An 18,790-nucleotide genomic window follows, 5' to 3' on the forward strand; every position below is an offset into this window, starting at 1 on the left:
ATTTATAAGGAAAGAAAATGAAAACTTATATTCCTTGATTTATAATTGTTTTAAATGTGGCTAGCTGTTTTAATATTTTTTAAACTGCACCTTTTTGGGAGGGGTTTGTTTTGAGATGTGTACAATATGAAACGATTTTCCTCATTACCGATATTAACTTGACTCTAAAAAAAGGTTTTTTTTTAAATTGTGGTAAAATATATATAACATAAAAATTACCATTTTAAACATTTTTAAATGTACATTCCATGACATTATGTACATTTACATTGTTGTGCAACCATCCTCATTGTCCATCCCCAGAACTTTTCATCACCCCCAACTGAAATTCTGGACCTGTTAAAAAATAACTCCCATTCTTGTCTTCTCCCCAGCCCCATGGCCACCATTCTGTTTTCTGTCTCTATGAGTTTGGCTACTCTAGATATCTCATATTAGTGGAATCATGCAGTATTTTTCTTTTTGTATGTGGCTTCTTTCACTCTCATAATGTTGTAGCATGTGTCAGAGTTTTGTTCCTGTTTTAAGGCTTAGTAATATTCCATTGAAAATGTATACAGCATTTTGTTTATCCTTTCATCCATCAATGGACATTTGAGTTGTTTCCACCTTTTGCTTATTGTGAATAATGCTGCTGTGAACATGGGTGCATAAATATCTGTTCACGTTCCTGCTTTCGGTTATTTTGGGTGTAAACCTAATAGTGGTAGAATTGCTACATCATGTAATTCTGTGTTTAATTTTTTTGAGGAAGCACCATAGTATTTTCTATAGCAGCTAAGCCATTGTACGTTCCACCAGCAAAGCATGAGGGTTTTGCTTTTTCTATATCCTTGTCAATACTTGTTATTTTCTGTTTTTTTGATAATAGCATCATAATGGGTGTGAAGTAGTTATCTCATTTTGATTTTGATTTGCATTTTCCCAATAATTTGTAATCTTTTTATGTGTTAATTGTCCATTTGTATATTTCTTGGAGACCTGGACTATTTTCAAGTAACTGCCATATCTCTTATTTTTTATTTCTTTTTTTTTTTTTTTTGTCTTTTTGCTATTTCTTTGGGCCGCTCTCGCGGCATATGGAGGTTCCCAGGCTAGGGGTCCAATCGGAGCTGTAGCCACTGGCCTACGCCAGAGCCACAGCAACGCGGGATCCGAGCCGAGTCTGCAACCTACACCACAGCTCATGGCAACGCCGGATGGTTAACCCACTGAGCAAGGGCAGGGACCGAACCCGCAACCTCATGGTTCTTAGTCGGATTCGTTAACCACTGCGCCACCACGGGAACTCCTTATTTTTTATTTCTTAAAATCACCTCTCAATGAAAATTCAAAGCTCATTCCCTCAAGTTGCTTAACCCTCTCACTTCCCAAACTTTGCACTGAAGTACCTTGGAGTATTACACCAAGTTCACAAAAGTGCCATGGGGTATTTTAAATTTTTAGTGGAAACACAGCAATATCCATCTGTCAGACACCATTCAAACTGCTATCTCTAAATAGTTCATGATTTCAGCATTAGTTGACTCTTTCTTCATTCTGTTTCTTTAAATGTTGTCATAGCTTTGCAAAGCTAACTTTTTTTTAGTTGCTGGAATTGAAAGAAATATCACACAAAAATCGGTATGGAACAGGAAATGAGGATGGTGGTGTCCAATGTGATTCCAAGGTTTGAGAAATTATGCAATGCCCAATAGGCTCATGTATCCCACTAGGAAGAAATAATGGCTGTTTTTAAATGAAATAATTATTCTTTAATTATGTGTATTTTTTTTCAAATCACTAGGTTGTTACAATAAAAACTTTTAAAGTTGGTCAGACCCACTGCTTAATAAGTGGAATCATTAGACATTTCTTTCAGCATAGGGGCATCATAGCATATTACCTAAAGATGAAAGGCACCATGTGTCCTTGAACCAAGAAGATTTGGGAACCTCTACATTAACATTTTGTTGAGAGTCAGGCACTGTGCTTGACATGACAATCTACAGATTAATGGAAGTAGGACTGTTGAAACTGAAGAACTGAAATGTTTTGGGATAATTAGACTTTCCCCTTTTGCTTTTTTTTCCAGTAGACTGTAAGTTCCTCAAAACCAGGTCCTCTATCTCATTCACCTTGTATGTGTCTTCAGTGCTTAGCATTCTGCTTAGCATATAGGAAGTTTTCAGTACATATATGATTTATTCTGTATTTCATAATCATCTTGATGAATGATTCCCTAGTGTTATCACTGATTTGCTTTGTGACTTTATAGACAAATCACTACATTTTATGGGAGCAAAACAAAATTCATATTTTGACAAAAGTGTATAGAGCCAAGCACTAAAAGAAAAACAAAAACCTTATTGAAATTTTGATGAGGAGTTCCGTCGTAGTGCAGTGGTTAACGAATCCGACTAGGAACCATGAGGTTGCAGGTTTGGTCCCTGCCCTTGCTCAGTGGGTTGACGACCCGGCATTGCCATGAGCTGTGGTGTAAGTCGCAGATGCGGCTAAGATCCCGCGTTGCTGTGGCTCTGGCGTAGGCCGGCAGCTTCAGCTCCGATTCGACCCCTAGCCTGGGAACCGCCATATGCCGAGGGAGTGGCCCAAGAAATGGCAAAAAAAAAAAAAATTTTTTTTTGATGAGTACTCAGCTATTTAAATAGATCAATAAGGATTTCTTATTTAAGAAGTCTACAAGAGTTGGTGATAATCTAGATGAGGGATTGGTAAATTTTTTTCTGTGAAGAGCTAGATGGTAAATATTTAATCTTTGTGGGCCGTGGTCTCTGTCACAACTCCCCAACTCTTAAGGCATGAAAGCAGCCTTATATAATATATAAATGAACAGGCATGGCTATATTCTAATAAATTTTTATTTACAAAAACAGTGGGCCAGGTCAGGCCAAAGGTGACCCCTTTAGATACTTAATTTAGAGATCTTGGTGTCTCCTGATCTAAATTAAGCTCTGCTCATAGAAAACTTTGGCAACAGCTCACATACGAAGTTAGAAGCCATTGAGAACTTTTAGATTGCCAACAGTTATGACTACAATAGTTATATGTGATTCTCCTAAGAAGTGGAATTTACACCTGGGAAGTTAAATCTATTGTGTTTGTAAATGAGGAGACTGAGGCAAGAAGGACATACCCAGTCTCATCATCCATCTACTGCTCCCTTTAGTTTTATTCCAGCCAGACCATTCACTATTCTCTAAATAAATCTTGTTCTTCTCATCCATTCTTTTTGCATACTTCGTTTCTTTCATCTAAAACGTCTCTCTAGGAGTTCCTGTAGCAGCTCAGCGGTTAACAAACCCAACTGATATCCATGACGATGCAGGTTCAATCTCTGGCCTTGCTCAGTGGGTTAAGGAGCCGGCATTGCCGTGAGCTGTGGTGTAGGCTGCAGATGCAGCTTGGATCCTGCGTTGCTGTGGCTCTGGTGTAGGCTGGCAGCTACAGCTCCAATTCAACCCCTAGCCTGGGAACTTCCATATCCCACAGGTTTGGCCCTAAAAAAAAGCAAAAATAAATAAAAATTAAAAAATAAAATGTGTCTCTAAAAAAATAAAATGCTATGAGAAAATGTAATGAAAATACAGCTCCAAAATAGCTTTGATTATAGTAGAGGATGAAAATGAGATTGAATTGAATACCAACATATGTTTTTTTTCCCCCCAGCTTTTAGAATGATTCCATACCCACTAGAGAAAGGCCATCTATTTTACCCTTACCCCAGCTGCACAGAGACCGCTGACAGAGAGCTATTACCTAGTAAGTAAATATTCAAGTTTTCCCAAACTTAAAATTAGCTGTAAGATTGTTTTTCATGTTTCTCCCATTTTAAAAGTACCTTTTTGAAATTCAGGATATTGTTTAAATACTATTTTTAGCCACTTCTTGAATGTAGTTGTACAATTTAGTTCAGTTCCAAGTATTTTTGGGGTAAAACCTTGTGCTTGGTGCAATGAAAGACACAAAGATTAGGAGTTCCCGTCGTGGCGCAGTGGTTAACGAATCCGACTAGGAACCATGAGGTTTCGGGTTTGGTCCCTGCCCTTGCTCAGTGGGTTAACGATCCGGCGTTGCCATGAGCTGTGGTGTAGGTTGCAGACGCGGCTCGGATCCCGCGTTGCTGTGGCTCTGGCGTAGGCCAGTGGCTGCAGCTCCGATTCGACCCCTAGCCTGGGAACCTCCATATGCCACGGGAGCGGCCCAAGAAATAGCAACAACAACAACAACAACAACAAAGACAAAAGACAAAAAAAAAAGACACAAAGATTAAAGATATTTAAGAAGGGAATTGCCGTTGTGGCTCAGGGGTTAGGAACCTGACATGGTGTCCATGAAGATGCAGAATCAATCCCTGGCCTCACTCAGTGGACTGAGGACCTGGCATTGCCACAGCTTCGGTGTGGGTCAGAGATACAGCTTGGATCTGGTGTTGCCATGGCTGTGGCATAGGCCTGCATCTGTGGCTCCAATTTGACCCCAGCCCAGGAATTTCCATGTGCCCAGGTACACCCATAAAAAGAAAAAAAAAAAAAGTATTAAAAAGAGCAGTCATCTTACAAACATTTATTTTTATTATTTTTATTTTTTTTGTATTTTTAGGGCTGCACTCTCAGCGTATGGAGATTCCTGGGCTGGGGTCCAATCAGAGCTGTTGCCACTGGCCTACGCCAGAGCCGCAGCAATGCCAGATGCAAGCCATGGCCACGACCTACACCACAGCTTATGGCAACACTGGATCCTTAACCCACTTAGTGAGGCCAGGGATTGAACCCACAACCTCACGGTTCCTAGTGGACCTCGTTTCCGCTGTGGGAACTCCCATCTTACAAACATTTAAGGAGAAATAATACAGTCCTTCACAAACTCTTCCTAGTAAATAAAGGAGAAAATAATACTACCCAATTCATTCTGTGATTCCAGCATTACCCACCAAAATCTGACAAAAACATTACAATAAAGCTATAGAACAATATTCCTCATTAATATAGATACAAACAAAATGTTAGCAAACTGAATCCAGCAACATATAAAAAGGACTTTACCCCATGACCAAGTGGGATTTACCTCACAAATGCAAAGTTAGTTTGACATCTGAAAATATTATAGAATAAAGGACAATAGATGCAGAAAGCCATTGGACAAAAATCCAACACCCATTCATGATGAAAATTCTGAACCAACTAGGAATAGAGTATTTACAAAATACTCCTCCACCTGATAGAGTATTTACAAAAAACCCACGGCTAATGTCATAGTTAATGGTGAAAGACTGCATGTTTACCCCTAAGATCAGGAACAAGGCAAGGATGTATGTGTTCCCTTTTTTTGGTTGTTTTTTTTTTTTTTTTTGGTTGGTTAGTTTGTTTTTTGTCAAGATCCACAGCATATGGAGGTTCCCAGGCTAGGGGTCAAATCCAAGCTGTAGCTCCTGGCCTATACCACAGCCAGAGCAACACCAGATCAGAGCCATGTCTGAGACCTACACCACAGCTCATGGCAACTCCAGATCCTAGACCCACCTAGTGAGACCAGAGATCAAACCCACATCCTCATGGATCCTAGTCGGGTTCGTTAACCACTGAGCCACGACAGGAACTCCTCTGCTTTCCTCTATTTAGCATTGTACTGAGGTTCTAGTTAGCACCATCAAGAAAGAAAAAGAAATAAAAGGCATCCATATTCAAAAAGAAGGAGTTTCCGTCGTGGCACGGCGGAAACAAATCCAACTAGGAACCGTGAGTTTGCAGGTTCAATCCCTGGCTTCGCTAAGTGAGTTAAGGATCCGGTGTTGCTGTGAGCTGTGGGGGAGGTCACAGACATGTGTTGCCGTGAGCTGTGGGGTAGGTCACAGACATGGCTCAGATCTCAAGTTGCTGTAGCTGTGGTATAGGTCAGCAGCCTGCGAACCTCCATATGCCACAGGTGTGGCCCTCAAAATACAAAAAAAAAAGAAGTAAAACTGTCTTTATTCACAGATGACATATGACATGTTCTTCTGTGTAAGCAATCCATAAAAATACTATTAGAACTAATAAACAAGTTCATCAAGATTGCAGGGTATAATAGCAATATGTAAAACTCAGTTGCATATTTATATACTAGCAATAAATAATCCAAAATGAAAATTAAGGAGTTCCCATTGTGGCTCAGCAGAAACAAATATGACTAGGAACCATGAGGTTGCAAGGTTCAGTCCCTTGCCTTGATCAGTTGGGGTAAGGATCCGGCGTTGCTGTAAGCTATGGTGTAGGTTGCACATGCAGCTGGGATCTGGTGTTACTGTGGCTGTGGTGTAGGCCGGCAGCTGCAGCTTAGATTAGACCCCTAGCCTGGGTCCATATGCCACATGTGCAGCCCTAAAAGAAACAAAGAAAATAACAGTAGTAACAAAATGAAAATTAGAAAACAATTCCAATCACATTAGCTTCAAAAAGAACAAACTGTTTAGGAATAAATTTAACAAGAAGCATAGGACTTGTACACTAAAATCCACTAAATACTGCTAAGGGAAATTAAAATTTAAATAAATGGAGAGACAGTATATGTTTATGAATTAGAAAATTCAATATTATTTATGTGGCAAATCTCTTCAAATTCAAATTGACCTGTAAATTCAATACAGTTTCTACAAATTACAAGCTGACCCCAAAATTTTTATGGCAAGTTAAAGGACCCACAATAGCCAAAACAATCTTTACAAAGAAGAGTGAAGCTGGAGGGACTATACTTCCCATTTTTAAAAAGAGCATTTGGGAGTTCCCATCATGGCTCAGGGGGTTAAGAACCTGAGTAGTATCCATGAGAATATGGGTTCCATCCCTGGCCTAAGTGGGTTAAAGATCCAGTGTTGCTGCAAGCTGCAGTGTAGGTTGCAGATGCGACTTGGACCTGGCGTTGCAGTGGCTGTAGTTGTGGCTTAGGCTGGCAGTCCTAGAGCAGTCAGGAGTTCCCTTGAGAGTTAAGGATCTGGTGGTGTCACTGCAGCGGCTTGGGTTGCTGCTGTGGTGCAAGTTCGATCCCTGGCCCAGGAACTTTCACATGCTGCAGGGACAGCCAAAAAATAAATAAGAGCAATCAAAGAGTCAGGAGAACCAGAAATATGTAGATATTGTAATGTATATGTAGATGATTGCTGCTAGTGTTTTCATCTAGTTCCTACATTCAGGAAACCAAACTTCTTGAAAGTATAGTCTATACTTTTTGTCTCAGCTTCTTTATCATCCACTCATTCTTTTTCTCTCTGAGCTGGTAAATTTCTGTTTAACTTTCCTTTTATGATTTAACTAATAAGTAAGCATGCTGAAAGTTGTAAACACTAGTTTCCTCATATGATATAAGTCTTTACCACAGTTTTTACAATTCTGGGTCCATTAGAACTGAAGTCTAAGGAAAGCTGCACTTTTACAACCATCAGGCTTAATGAGCTTAAAAGTTCAAATAGATAGATAAAAATTTAGGAGAGATTATAGAAGATGAGTATGTTGGTATTTTTCTTCCAGGGTTTTTTATTTTCCTCCATCATCTGAGATAAGTTGTCTCTTCTTTCTTTGAACTCACAGAATGATTTGTGTACTTCTTAATCTCCCCCTTCTAGATTGTAACTTGAAGGCCAGGATTCTCTTCACTGGTCCCTCTATGTTTCTCTATAATGTTCACCATAAAATTTTATAATTAATAAATATAGTTTGAATTAGTCAAAGTTATTTATTCTTATAAACATGCCAGATACATTGTAAGTACTCAACAAAAATGTTAACTATTATTGACTTTTCCTCTTTACCCTGCTTTGAACTCTTAAGCTACTTACAGGTTAACAGAAAGACTGATAATGTACCAAGTGCTATATGCATGGAATAGATTATAAGGAAGCTGGAGTCAGAAGTGCCTGTTTCTCCACGGTCAGGGATGATTCCCAAATCTGACATAGATGATTTGAAGAATGGTAAATCCATCATGCAGCAGGAGGAGCAGGTTTAGGAATAGGAATGGGAGAAGTAAATAATTTCAGGCTTTGAGTATGTCGCATGTATGACATCTCACCTATACATGACACATGTATGTATGGGTGCTTAAATATTTTATTTATTTATTGTTTTTATTTTTATTTTTTTGTCTTTTGTCTTTTTTTTGTTGTTGTTGTTGTTGCTATTTCTTGGGCTGCTCCCGAGGCATATGGATGTTCCCAGGCTAGGGGTTGAATCGGAGCTGTAGCCACCGGCCTACGCCAGAGCCACAGCAACGTGGGATCCGAGCCGCGCCTGCAACCTACACCACAGCTCATGGCAATGCCGGATCGTTAACCCACTGAGCAAGGGCAGGGACCGAACCCGCAACCTCATGGTTCCTAGTCGGATTCGTTAACCACTGCGCCACGACGGGAACTCCTAAATATTTTATTATTTAATATATTTAACATATACATACATAATCTTTGTATTTTGTCTCTAAGAATATGGAGATAAGATATATTTGTAAGTTATCTATATAATAGTTATATTATTAAATATATATAATACAAGTAGTAAATGTTATAGGCATTCTTTGAGTATAAGAGAACTATTTTAAACTAACTTAAACATAAAGAGAATTTGTTGAAAGAAAATTTATCTCAAAGAACCCAAAGGCAACAATTACAATTTTACCTCGGAAGAGACTAGGACCAGGAACCTGGGAAACTATCAGGATTTCCAGGAGTCAGTTTTCTGTATGTCTCTGTCTCTGATTGCATTTTTCAGTCTCTCCTATTCTCACTTTTGTTTCCCTCCCCCTACTGCATCTTTGTATGAGGTCTCATTTCTGCTTCTTTCAATATATCTGTTTCATTTTTATATTTTTCTTTTTGCAGTTTGGCTTTCCCTTTTTAGATACTCATGTAGCCCAGCTTGATACCTCCATACAGCTCTGAGTTTACATGTCATCATTTCAGGCAGATAGTATAGAATGAAGAATATCTCAATTCCTCTTCTAAAACTTCTGTGAGAGGGAATCAGATTTACCCAGGTGTTCATCCCTGATTCAATCAGCTATGACCTAGGTACAGGATCTGGTTTTGTAAATAAAACTGCCACCAGTCCTGATATCTTTTTCTTTCCACATCTCTTTACATCACAAAACTGATTTGGAGTGATCATTTTCTAGGCATGAATGAGATCACTAAGGAAAACAGTCTAGTGTATGAGAAATAAACTAAGGATGAAACATGGGGAACACCAAAAGTTTTAAAAAATGGGTGTCTGATAAGGAGCTGGAAGATTCAGGGAAGGAGTGGTAGAACCAGAATTAGATATCATAGAAACTGAAAGGAGGAAAAAATTTCCAAGTGAGGAGGAGTATCTGAGGTATTTAGGAAGGTGATTATTGAGAAGAATCCATTAGACGGTCATTAGTGTTAGAAATTTTATTTTCTTTCCTAGGATGGTGGTGCTAGTTATTTTGTTGCTTTTCTATTTTAGTGGGAACAAGGATATTTACAGCAAAGACACAAATATTTAGTTGTGGAACATCAGTATGCAAGAGTGTTATTATGTTAGGCTAATGCATTTAGCCTAAAATAATGCCCTCCAAATCATTTCAGAGGTTGCCTGATATAAGGCTGACTTTCATAGTAATGTGAATAAAATCAGGGTTATTATTATGTCTTCTCAGAGCCATAGGCTCTAAGAACAGATAGTTTGCTATTTGACAGGCCTTTATTATTTCTAGGGTTCTACGCATTTGCAGATTCTAGGAGATAGGAAAGGAGGGATATTCTGGGGTTTTGTTTTTAACAAGAAACAGAAAGCAATACATTGTATTTTATGTTCTTAGAGTATTTTCTTCTGTCTCTGACTATAATAGAATGAACAGATTTTTAATAATGTGGAGTTCTAATCCCCAGGAGTACTTAGTGTTTTTTGTTTTCAGTTCTCCTTCAACCTTGATATGACTTACAGCATTCTGGAATTTGCTTATGAACCTCATAAGTTCAGACTTGAATTATTCCCTTAGTTCACATAGCTATTTAGTTGTCTTTTATGCCTCCTGATAAATTTTTCTCTACAAGTCAGTGATGAAATTTGAACTGTACTTCCAAAGGAGTGTTTTTGTACTAGTCATCCATTGTTTTGATGTATTAGCCAAACAATGACTGACAAATGAATTTATAGAAAGCAATCCAAAAAGAAATAATTGAATCTCTCCTACAGTATAAAAATATCATATTTTAGAAAATTATGTTACTAAAGCTAAACAGTTTTCTACCTTATAAAGTAGGAGTAATACTATCTATTTCCTAGGATTGTTGAAAAAAATTAAACCAGTATAAATTAAAGTACTTTGTAAACCATAAAGTGCTATACAGTTTAATTTATTAATTTTTCTGTCACACAAAAGCAATTATAGTAACTATTGGCATATATAAGTGTTTGTTCCCTGTCTTTGCAAATACCATGGCTTGTATCTATTGATTTGCTGGAAGAAGTTTACCTCTTATGACTAAGGGACAGAGCAAAACAGACTGCTGGTTTTTTGGGTGCTGAGAGCACAATGTTGTCCAAAGCTTCAAATGTTTCCAACTTTAAAAAAATTCAGATTTGGTATGCTTTCTCTTTAAACATGATTCAAGGCTCTGGAAATTTTCTGGATTTTTAATGAGTTTGTTTTTTTGGTATATGCTTTCTGAAGATAGTATAAGACATAAAAAATAACCTAGCTACTGAAGGAAACTTAGGTGTAATCTTCTCTGTGAATCATGTTTAAAACAGTTAAATTTATAGCTGACCTTGATTCAGCACTGAATTAGTCATTCTTTACTTATGCAAGGTATTACATCAGGAATTCCTAGGTTTGTGTCCAACCCTGAGTGGTCAACTTCCTGGACTAATGAAGTCCCAGAATAACTCTCAGTTTAACAGACATTTATTGAACCTACCGTTTGTCAATCATTGTAATAGCTCCTCTCAGCATTGTTATTCAGGTATTTTCAAATTTCAAATAAGAAATAAATATTTGAATACTATTGGCAATGAAATATCTAATGCTTAGAAAAATAATACCTGAGTAGATGTGTCAGTGTGGTAAAATAAGACAAGGGACTCCATTTATATTTAGAATCCTAGGGCTTTGGTGTTCTGGTTAGATTTTTACAGTGCTTGGTAAGATGTTGCATATGGGATACTTATTAATAAGGGGATAAAATTATCAACTGATTGTTCTGGGGAATCTCCCACCATATGTCTGTCTCTTGATCTCTATATTCATCTCTGAGCTCTCAAAGAACAAGAATTATAACAACACATTTATAAAAGGCTTTACATGTTCATCATAACAACTCCATAGCAACTGCTAGAGGGTTTAGCAGCTTACTCAAGATGACACAGCTAGTAAGTGACAAAGCTCTTTTTCAAAACCACCTCAGCATGACTACAATTAATGTCCTTTCCCAATGCCATCCTATTCCCAGTTCCCAGCACAGTCATTGGGCTAAGTAGATAATGCTGTTGAAGCTGTAAATAGTAGATAGCTTCCTTCTACCTTGCTTGGCCAGAAACTTCTTGTTCTTTTTAAAAGCCACTTTCCTTTTTAATTTAGGGTTTTGTTTTGTTTTTTAATTGATTGTCTTTTTAGGGCTATACCCTTAGCATAGGGAAATTCCCAGGCTAGGGGTTGAATCGGAGCTGCAGCTGCCGGCCTACACCACAGCCGCAGCAATGCCGGATCCTTAACCCACTGAGCAGACCCACAGGTGGAACCTGCATCTTCATGGATACTAGTTGGATTTGTTACTGCTGAGCCACGATGGAACTCTGTCTTTTTTAGTTTTTAAAAATAGATTTCATTTGAGAATATAAAACTGGCTTATACGGTATTCTGAAGTAAAATCTATTTCTATATTTTCCTCTCTTGCAGCATTTCATCATGTTTCTGTTTACCCAAAGAAGGAGCTTCCTTTTTTCATCCATTTCACAGCAGGACTGTGTTCTTCTACAGCAATGATAGCTCTTCTCACACACCAGTTTCCTGAAATCATGGGTGTTTTTGCTAAAGCTGTAAGTATGGTCTCAAGGACTTGTGTGGAGTATTTGTAAAACACACAAGAAACCATTTATGATCTGTTTGTGCTAAACCAGTTGAGCAGTGGAATTTGTTAAAGTACAAGAATTGATTTGTAAAGTTGCTGCCATAAATATGTCAAATATAAGTTTTTGGTGATTTGAGTTGCATTTTTGTTGCTTAGAAGTTTAAAGAATACAAAGTTGGTGGTCTTTGTAGATGACTTTTGATGGTAACGTAGCCCTTGTTGTTAGCTAAAGAATAGTCCAACTCTTTCTAAATGCATTTTCTTTCGCATTTAAAAAAATTCTTTATTTTACATAAGACTTTTTATTTTTTTCCATTTAAATGAAATCATTAGTTCTAAGGATTTGCTGAAGGTTAATTCAGGAGCGCAACTAGGGTGGAGAATACGTACATAAGATGAAACACTTGGGTCATTTGCCCTGGATACAGAATGTGCCCCTTTACTCGAAAGTTCTCCCTGTTATTATATCTGCTTGTTCTTACTACCTTCCCAACCTTGGGCACAGAACCATGTATAGACTTTTTTACTCATTTTTACCCTTTAGTTTTGAACTGCTTCCTTATTTCCTGATCCAGGTCCAAGAAGTACCTGAGGACTGATTAGTATCAGTATCCCATAATTATTTACTCATCTACGTAAACCTATTAATTAATGTCACTGGCTCAAAGCAAAATTACCAAAGATAAATCCCTTTAAGTCTCCAAGTCTTTTTTAAAAATATGTCTTTTACATCTTTGCATTTTTACCAAGTAATAAGAGTTCAGATACAAAAAGAAAATGTCGATTCATTATATTCCCAAATAGAAAGGCACTGAGAACCATGGAAACACCAGCCCTTACTTGGTAATATAGTTTCTGTATTTTTCTCTATGTGCCTTCATTCTGACTCCCTGTTTCTTTACACTTTCTTTCCTGCCTTAAGAATAGTTTATTTTGTGCCTTAAAGATTCGTTGGTTTTCTTCTGGCAGCAGTAGTAAGAACACTGGTTTCTCTTTTTCCCTGAAGGTCTACTTATACTGTGTTAGGTTGCCACTGGCTGTAGGCCTAGGAGTCTGATAATGCACTTGATTCTGGGTCAAACTGCAAGAAGAATGACTTTCCACTTTTGTCCAGGGAGTATAGATATCTGGGTTGGAAATTGACTCTTCTATTTCCTTTTAGTATAAAAAGGAAGCTTGGCAATCATACCATAACTTTGTTGTTTACAGTGGTGCTGATTGGGGAGTGAGTGTGTCTCGAACTGAAATGACCTTACTGTATAACCTGGCATGGAAAAAATGGACTAGCCAGGAAATTCCATCCATTTAACAACCAGAGAAAAAAATTCAGCTGTGTATTTGAAATCACAAGCAAGCAATGGGGGAGATGGTCCTTGGGTTTCTGCCAGGGCCAGTGGGAAGGAAGTGAAAGAGAGAGAGGATGGAAATCTAGAATCTGGAGTAGAGACTCTATTAGATTCTAATAGATTCTGCTGTTCTGTTAGCAGTTGTTAACAGTGTACTCCTAGGAGGCACTGGCTAAATTAATGTGGAGGGTACTCACTCCTCTATTCATCACTGTTAGTACAATAGAGCCTGCCTTTACCTAATACATCTCTTGCACCAGAAGAGCCTTTAAGATTGCATAGCACAAGCTCCTTAGCACTGCTTGAACAGAGTCCGAGAATGAATAATACGTTTTAAGGTGGAAGCTGCTTTTTTAGAGCAAAAGTTATTAACTTACTGTGATTCTACTTGATTAACAATAAACAGGCATTTGCTTACTATCTTTTGGTGTTTGTTGTTGGTACATAGTGTTAATAATGTGCCTGACAGCAAACTTGTACGTTTTAAATTCCTAAAAGCCAAGTATTTACTGAAAATACCTGCAAACCAATATTTGATATGCAGCAGTTCCAAGGGCAGTCTCCATTTAAGAATGGGAAATGACTGCAGTATGAGCAGGCTCCAGCTTATAAGCTAAACATATAAATACTTCAACAGACAGACATTAAGGGAACTAGAGGCTCAAATTTTATTTCTTCACCACTTGCTATAGTATAGTCTCTGTCCCCTGGAGCATTCTTATCACCCAGGAACTTGTTAGAAATGCAGAACTGCAGGCACCACTCCAGCCCTCCTGAATCTGCATTTTAACAAGATCTCAGGTGATCTTATATACCCATTTAAAACTTGAGAAGCCCTGCTCTGTTCTGCCCCCAATAAGAGGAATTTAGAATGCCTGGGCAGTGCCACCTTATCAAGGTGGAGACAGCCAGCTTTGTGGAAGCCTTATGAGCATAGGCTCTGGAGCCAGACTGCTTTGCTTTGAATTCCAGCTCGTACACGTATTGGCTGTGCAACCCTGGGTAAGTTACTTAACCTTTTCTTCCCCCTCATTGTAGAATGAGAATAGAACTACCTCATGGGTTTTGTGAGCATTAAATTCGTTTAAAATATATCAAGTGTTTAGAACTGTGTCTGTCAGAGTAAAAACTAGGTGTTACTTGTCACCACCATCATCACCATTGACGTCATTTGTGGCATCATCATCACCGAAGTGCAGCTGTAGGGGGAAACCCTACAGCTTCTCTTCATGTTTGGAGGAGCTGTGTCCTAACACAAAATTCAAAATGCATTTTTTTCGTAGGATTAGTGGTTTGGTATCATTTAAACAACACTATTAGTATTATACTTCTGGTACTTGATGTGTATATAAACCACAGAAAGTGGAGAAATGTTTCAAATTCTCAGCAACAGCAAATTGCCTATAGAGCAGAACCTGTTGGTAATTGCAAACTGCCTGTGTTAAATTTTCAGTTAGGTCAGATATTTGCTAGCCAAGTACAGTAGAAATCAGTGAAGAATTTTTGAAACATATTTGTTCTTCTATTTAGTAAGGTAGAGTGATTTAAGAAAGTTTCCTAAATTTCTTCCATTGTTACCATTGTCTTTTCCTCATGCAATATCTTTTTGTATTAGCTCTCGTGCTAGAGTAAATTCAGTTTGAATTTGTTAAAATCTATTTGTTAGAGAAATTGCTTTTTTGTGAAGCAAGGTGCTAGGGATGAATGATTTTTAGTAATCCTCACTGAGCATCAGATTTAGATAAATGGAAGGGAATGAACTAGAATGGTCAGTAATTTTAGTACCCCTTCTCCTTTTGCATAATATAAAGCTGTGTGGAATAAGACTTCCTTTTCAGCAAGTTAGGACTTTTTTTCCCCTGATTTTTCTCTTGGCTGAGATGAAAACCTAGTCTGACATTAGACATAGAGCAATGAAAAAAATTGCATAAATCCTTGGAGATGTGGAATGTGCTGATATCAGAGCTGATACTCTCTAAGGCCAGAATTCCTGAAAAAGGAAAAATTACTTTTAAGTGGTAGGTCATTTTCTCACCTGCTTTGAAGCCTGCTGGGTTAAATATGAGAGTTCAAAGTAAGGGTAGCCAGCTAACCAATGAACTGGAATCTGATTCTCTGCTTATCTGAAAGGAGCTTCTTTATTTAAGAGCAGCCTTCTTCTTAGAGAACCAATCTTCATCTCCTCTGGACACTTTCATTTCTCTTGCAAGAAAAGCTTTCTTCTTAGTAAGCCTTGGGAAGGTGTTATTACAACAGCGAAAATACTGAAGATGGTCTTTGGGTATTTTATTTACTTCCTGATAAATTCAGGCTTGTGGCACGTGATTTTAGTGCTTTGAATTCATAAGTGTGTTTGAATATAAAAATCCCTAGTTGAGTTTTAACTAAATAGGGCAGCCTTTGTAATGTTGACAGAAAAGGTATTATGGGTAAAGGCAGAAATCAAAAAGATTCCCAAATAAATTGTTTCACTAAGTTAAAACATGGTTAAAATTTGTTTCACTGAACACACTGTAGCAGTGCTGGGGTGGGAACGGGCCCTGTTTCCACATATTTCTACTAATCTTTATGTGGGAAAATCTGGTTGGACATGCCAGTGATGAATTTCTGAGCAACTCATAATTGGCTGGCTCCGCTGTAACTAGGGCCTAACAATCTGCTTGATTAATTCTTTAAGGACTACATTAGCCAAGTTGCATGATTTCCAAAGATATAGAAGGTCAGATGTTACACTAACAAAAGACCGCTCTACAGAATGTCTCGCTGGGATTTCTTAAGCCCCTTCCCAAAAATAATTAACATTTTTCTCCCCAAATTACATTTTTAAAAATAATAAGCAGATATAAATGCCAAGTGTCTTTTACTGAATAGTAACCAGAACTTTTGAGACAGTTTGTCCATAATCATCATTTTTTCAAGGGCAAATTTGTCTTCATAACCAGGAGAATTGATAGGCAATTATAACCATATTGATATATACCAGAAGAAAAAAATGTTTTTTAAAGTTCCTAATTTTCCATTTTATGACATGAAATCTGTTTATAGGTGAAAAATTTTTTTTATATTTTGCATCTGACTTTATTAATACTGAAAACTTATATGAGAGTTGCATTCTTCTTTATTGAGTATGTAGGGCCTCATTCATAAGTTAAACTGACAATTAAAATGTTTCTTCACTTTATTTGAAAATGGATTATTTTCCAAAGCTGTGAGACTTCTCTAGTTCCTAAGAACTGATACAGTTTTTAAAATATTTTGGGAGTTCCCATTGTGGCTCAGTGGAAATGAATTTGACTAGCATCCATGAGGACACAGGTTCAATCCCTGGCCTCACTCAGTGGGTTAAGGATCCAGTGTTGCCATGACCTGTAGTGTAGGTTGAAGATATGGTGCAGATCCCTTGTGGCTGTGGCTGTGGCTGTGGCATAGGCCAGCAGCTGAAGCTCCAATTCAACCCCTAGACTGGGAACCTCCATATTATGTGGGTGTGGCCCTCAAATGATGAAAAAAAATTTTTTTGGATTGTAACTAAGTTTATATTTCTGTAAAATCTTATTCTGTAACCATGCTATTTCCATAGTAATATATCTGAGGCATTTCCCAGAGACTATCCTGATAATAAAATGAACCTATTGTGACAGTTCAAAAATTTTAAATGTTTACAATTTTGCTCCATTTTTAGTGCTGCTAAAGTCTTTATTTGGGTAATCCAACATTTTCCAATTTTGATTTTCTTACCTGCAATAACAAGAGAAAAGTTGTCCTCAACTTTTTATAAGAGTAATTTCTCATGCTGCATCTTCATTGTTCGCTTTCAAAAAGAACCAGGATTAGAAATTTATGAAATTGCTAATCTCCTTCTTTATCCAAATCTTCTAAGTAGTAAACTCTAAAGAATAAAAGTTAGGACAATGTACTTTTCAATGCATGTCTATATCCCTTCCCCAGGATTTAATTCAATTTTGAAGTTTATGGAAAGCTCCCTCTTTCCCTATTAACATGTGCCTGACAAGTATGAAGTTCACAAAAGCGTTCCTTGAATTTATTTGGCAGTATATTTAATCAACTTTTCCCCTTCAAAATGAAAGTCTCAATGCCAAAGTCTAGGATATCCAGTCACTAACTGCTACTAATATATTTATTTATTTATTTATTTATTTATTTTTTATTTTTTGGTCTTTTTTTGTTGTTGTTATTGCTGCTGTTGTTGTTGTTGCTATTTCTTGGGCCGCTCCCGCGGCATATGGAGGTTCCCAGGCTAGGGGTTAAATCGGAGTTGTAGCCACCGGCCTACGCCAGAGCCACTGCAACGCGGGATCTGAGCCGTGTCTGCAACCTACACCACAGCTCACGGCAACGCCGGATTGTTAACCCACTGAGCAAGGGCAGGGACCGAACCGCAACCTCATGGTTCCTAGTCGGATTCGTTAACCACTGCACCACGACGGGAACTCCTAATATATTTATTGTTGCTCATTAGCAGTTGAGTCAGATGGGCTGTATAGTTTTCAGAAGAGCTGTGCCTAAATATTACTGTAAATCACTCATTCCAAACTCATTACATTAGTGGTATTAGAATTCATATTAGGAAAACTACTTATTTTTGTTTTAGAAAACATCTTCATGTTTTGCAGAGCCAGCAAAGTCCTCTAAATGGAGAAAATAATGGGATACAGAGGAAAATTAAAATCTTAAGGGATAGTTATTTTAGCTTTTTTGACTGGAATTTTGCTCATTCCCCCACTAATCAATTTAATACGCAAAAGAACTAAATTAGGACAACTACTTAAATATATTACAGTTCTAAACCAAGAGTAATATGGACTTCGTTAGTTTTCTTTTTTTTTTTTTAAGAGTTTATACTTTGGAGTTCCCATCATGGTACAGCAGAAATGAATCCGACTAGGAACCATGAGGTTGGGGGTTTGATCCCTGGCCTTGCTCAGTGGGTTAAGGATCCGGTGTTGCCATGAGGTGTTGTGTAGATCGCAGACGCGGCTTGGATCTGGCATTGCTGTAGCTCTGGTGTAGGATGATGGCAACGGCTCTGATTAAACCCCTAGCCTGGGAACCTCCATATGCTGCAGGTTTGGCCCCCAAAAGACATTAAAAAGAGAGAGAGAGAGAGAGAGAGAGAGAGAGTTTATGCTTATATTCTCATTTATTCTTACCAGAGGCATTGGAGGACAGATTGTGATCTTCCAATATAATAAATGAGGGAGTTTGAGCCATTAGAGTTAAGAGAGTTCTTTTTTAGATTGCAGAAATACTTACTGCAAAGACATAAGTAGACATATAAACTACCTGGAGAATTCCTCATAGTATACACCTATTTTATGATCTCTGTGATGTTTTAAAATGAAGAATGTACATTTGCTTTTCT

At 37.7% G+C, this 18,790-nt stretch overlaps 1 protein-coding gene across 5 annotated transcripts in view; it reads left to right on the plus strand.

Annotated features, from left to right (window-relative positions):
- ST7L (suppression of tumorigenicity 7 like) overlaps nucleotides 1-18,790 on the plus strand; it is a 96,365-nt gene that overhangs the window by 54,390 nt on the left and 23,185 nt on the right. For 4 of the 5 annotated variants that reach the window (XM_047784992.1, XM_047784995.1, XM_047784994.1 and 1 more), the window contains exons 13-14: nucleotides 3,670-3,762; nucleotides 11,890-12,029. In XM_047784992.1, coding sequence (XP_047640948.1) covers nucleotides 3,670-3,762; nucleotides 11,890-12,029 — 233 coding nt within the window. The remainder of the gene's footprint in view (nucleotides 1-3,669; nucleotides 3,763-11,889; nucleotides 12,030-18,790) is intronic. The other variant, XM_047784993.1, reaches the window with a different exon arrangement.

The sequence above is a fragment of the Phacochoerus africanus genome, chromosome 6, assembly GCF_016906955.1.
Source record: "Phacochoerus africanus isolate WHEZ1 chromosome 6, ROS_Pafr_v1, whole genome shotgun sequence".
Taxonomy (NCBI): domain Eukaryota; kingdom Metazoa; phylum Chordata; class Mammalia; order Artiodactyla; family Suidae; genus Phacochoerus; species Phacochoerus africanus.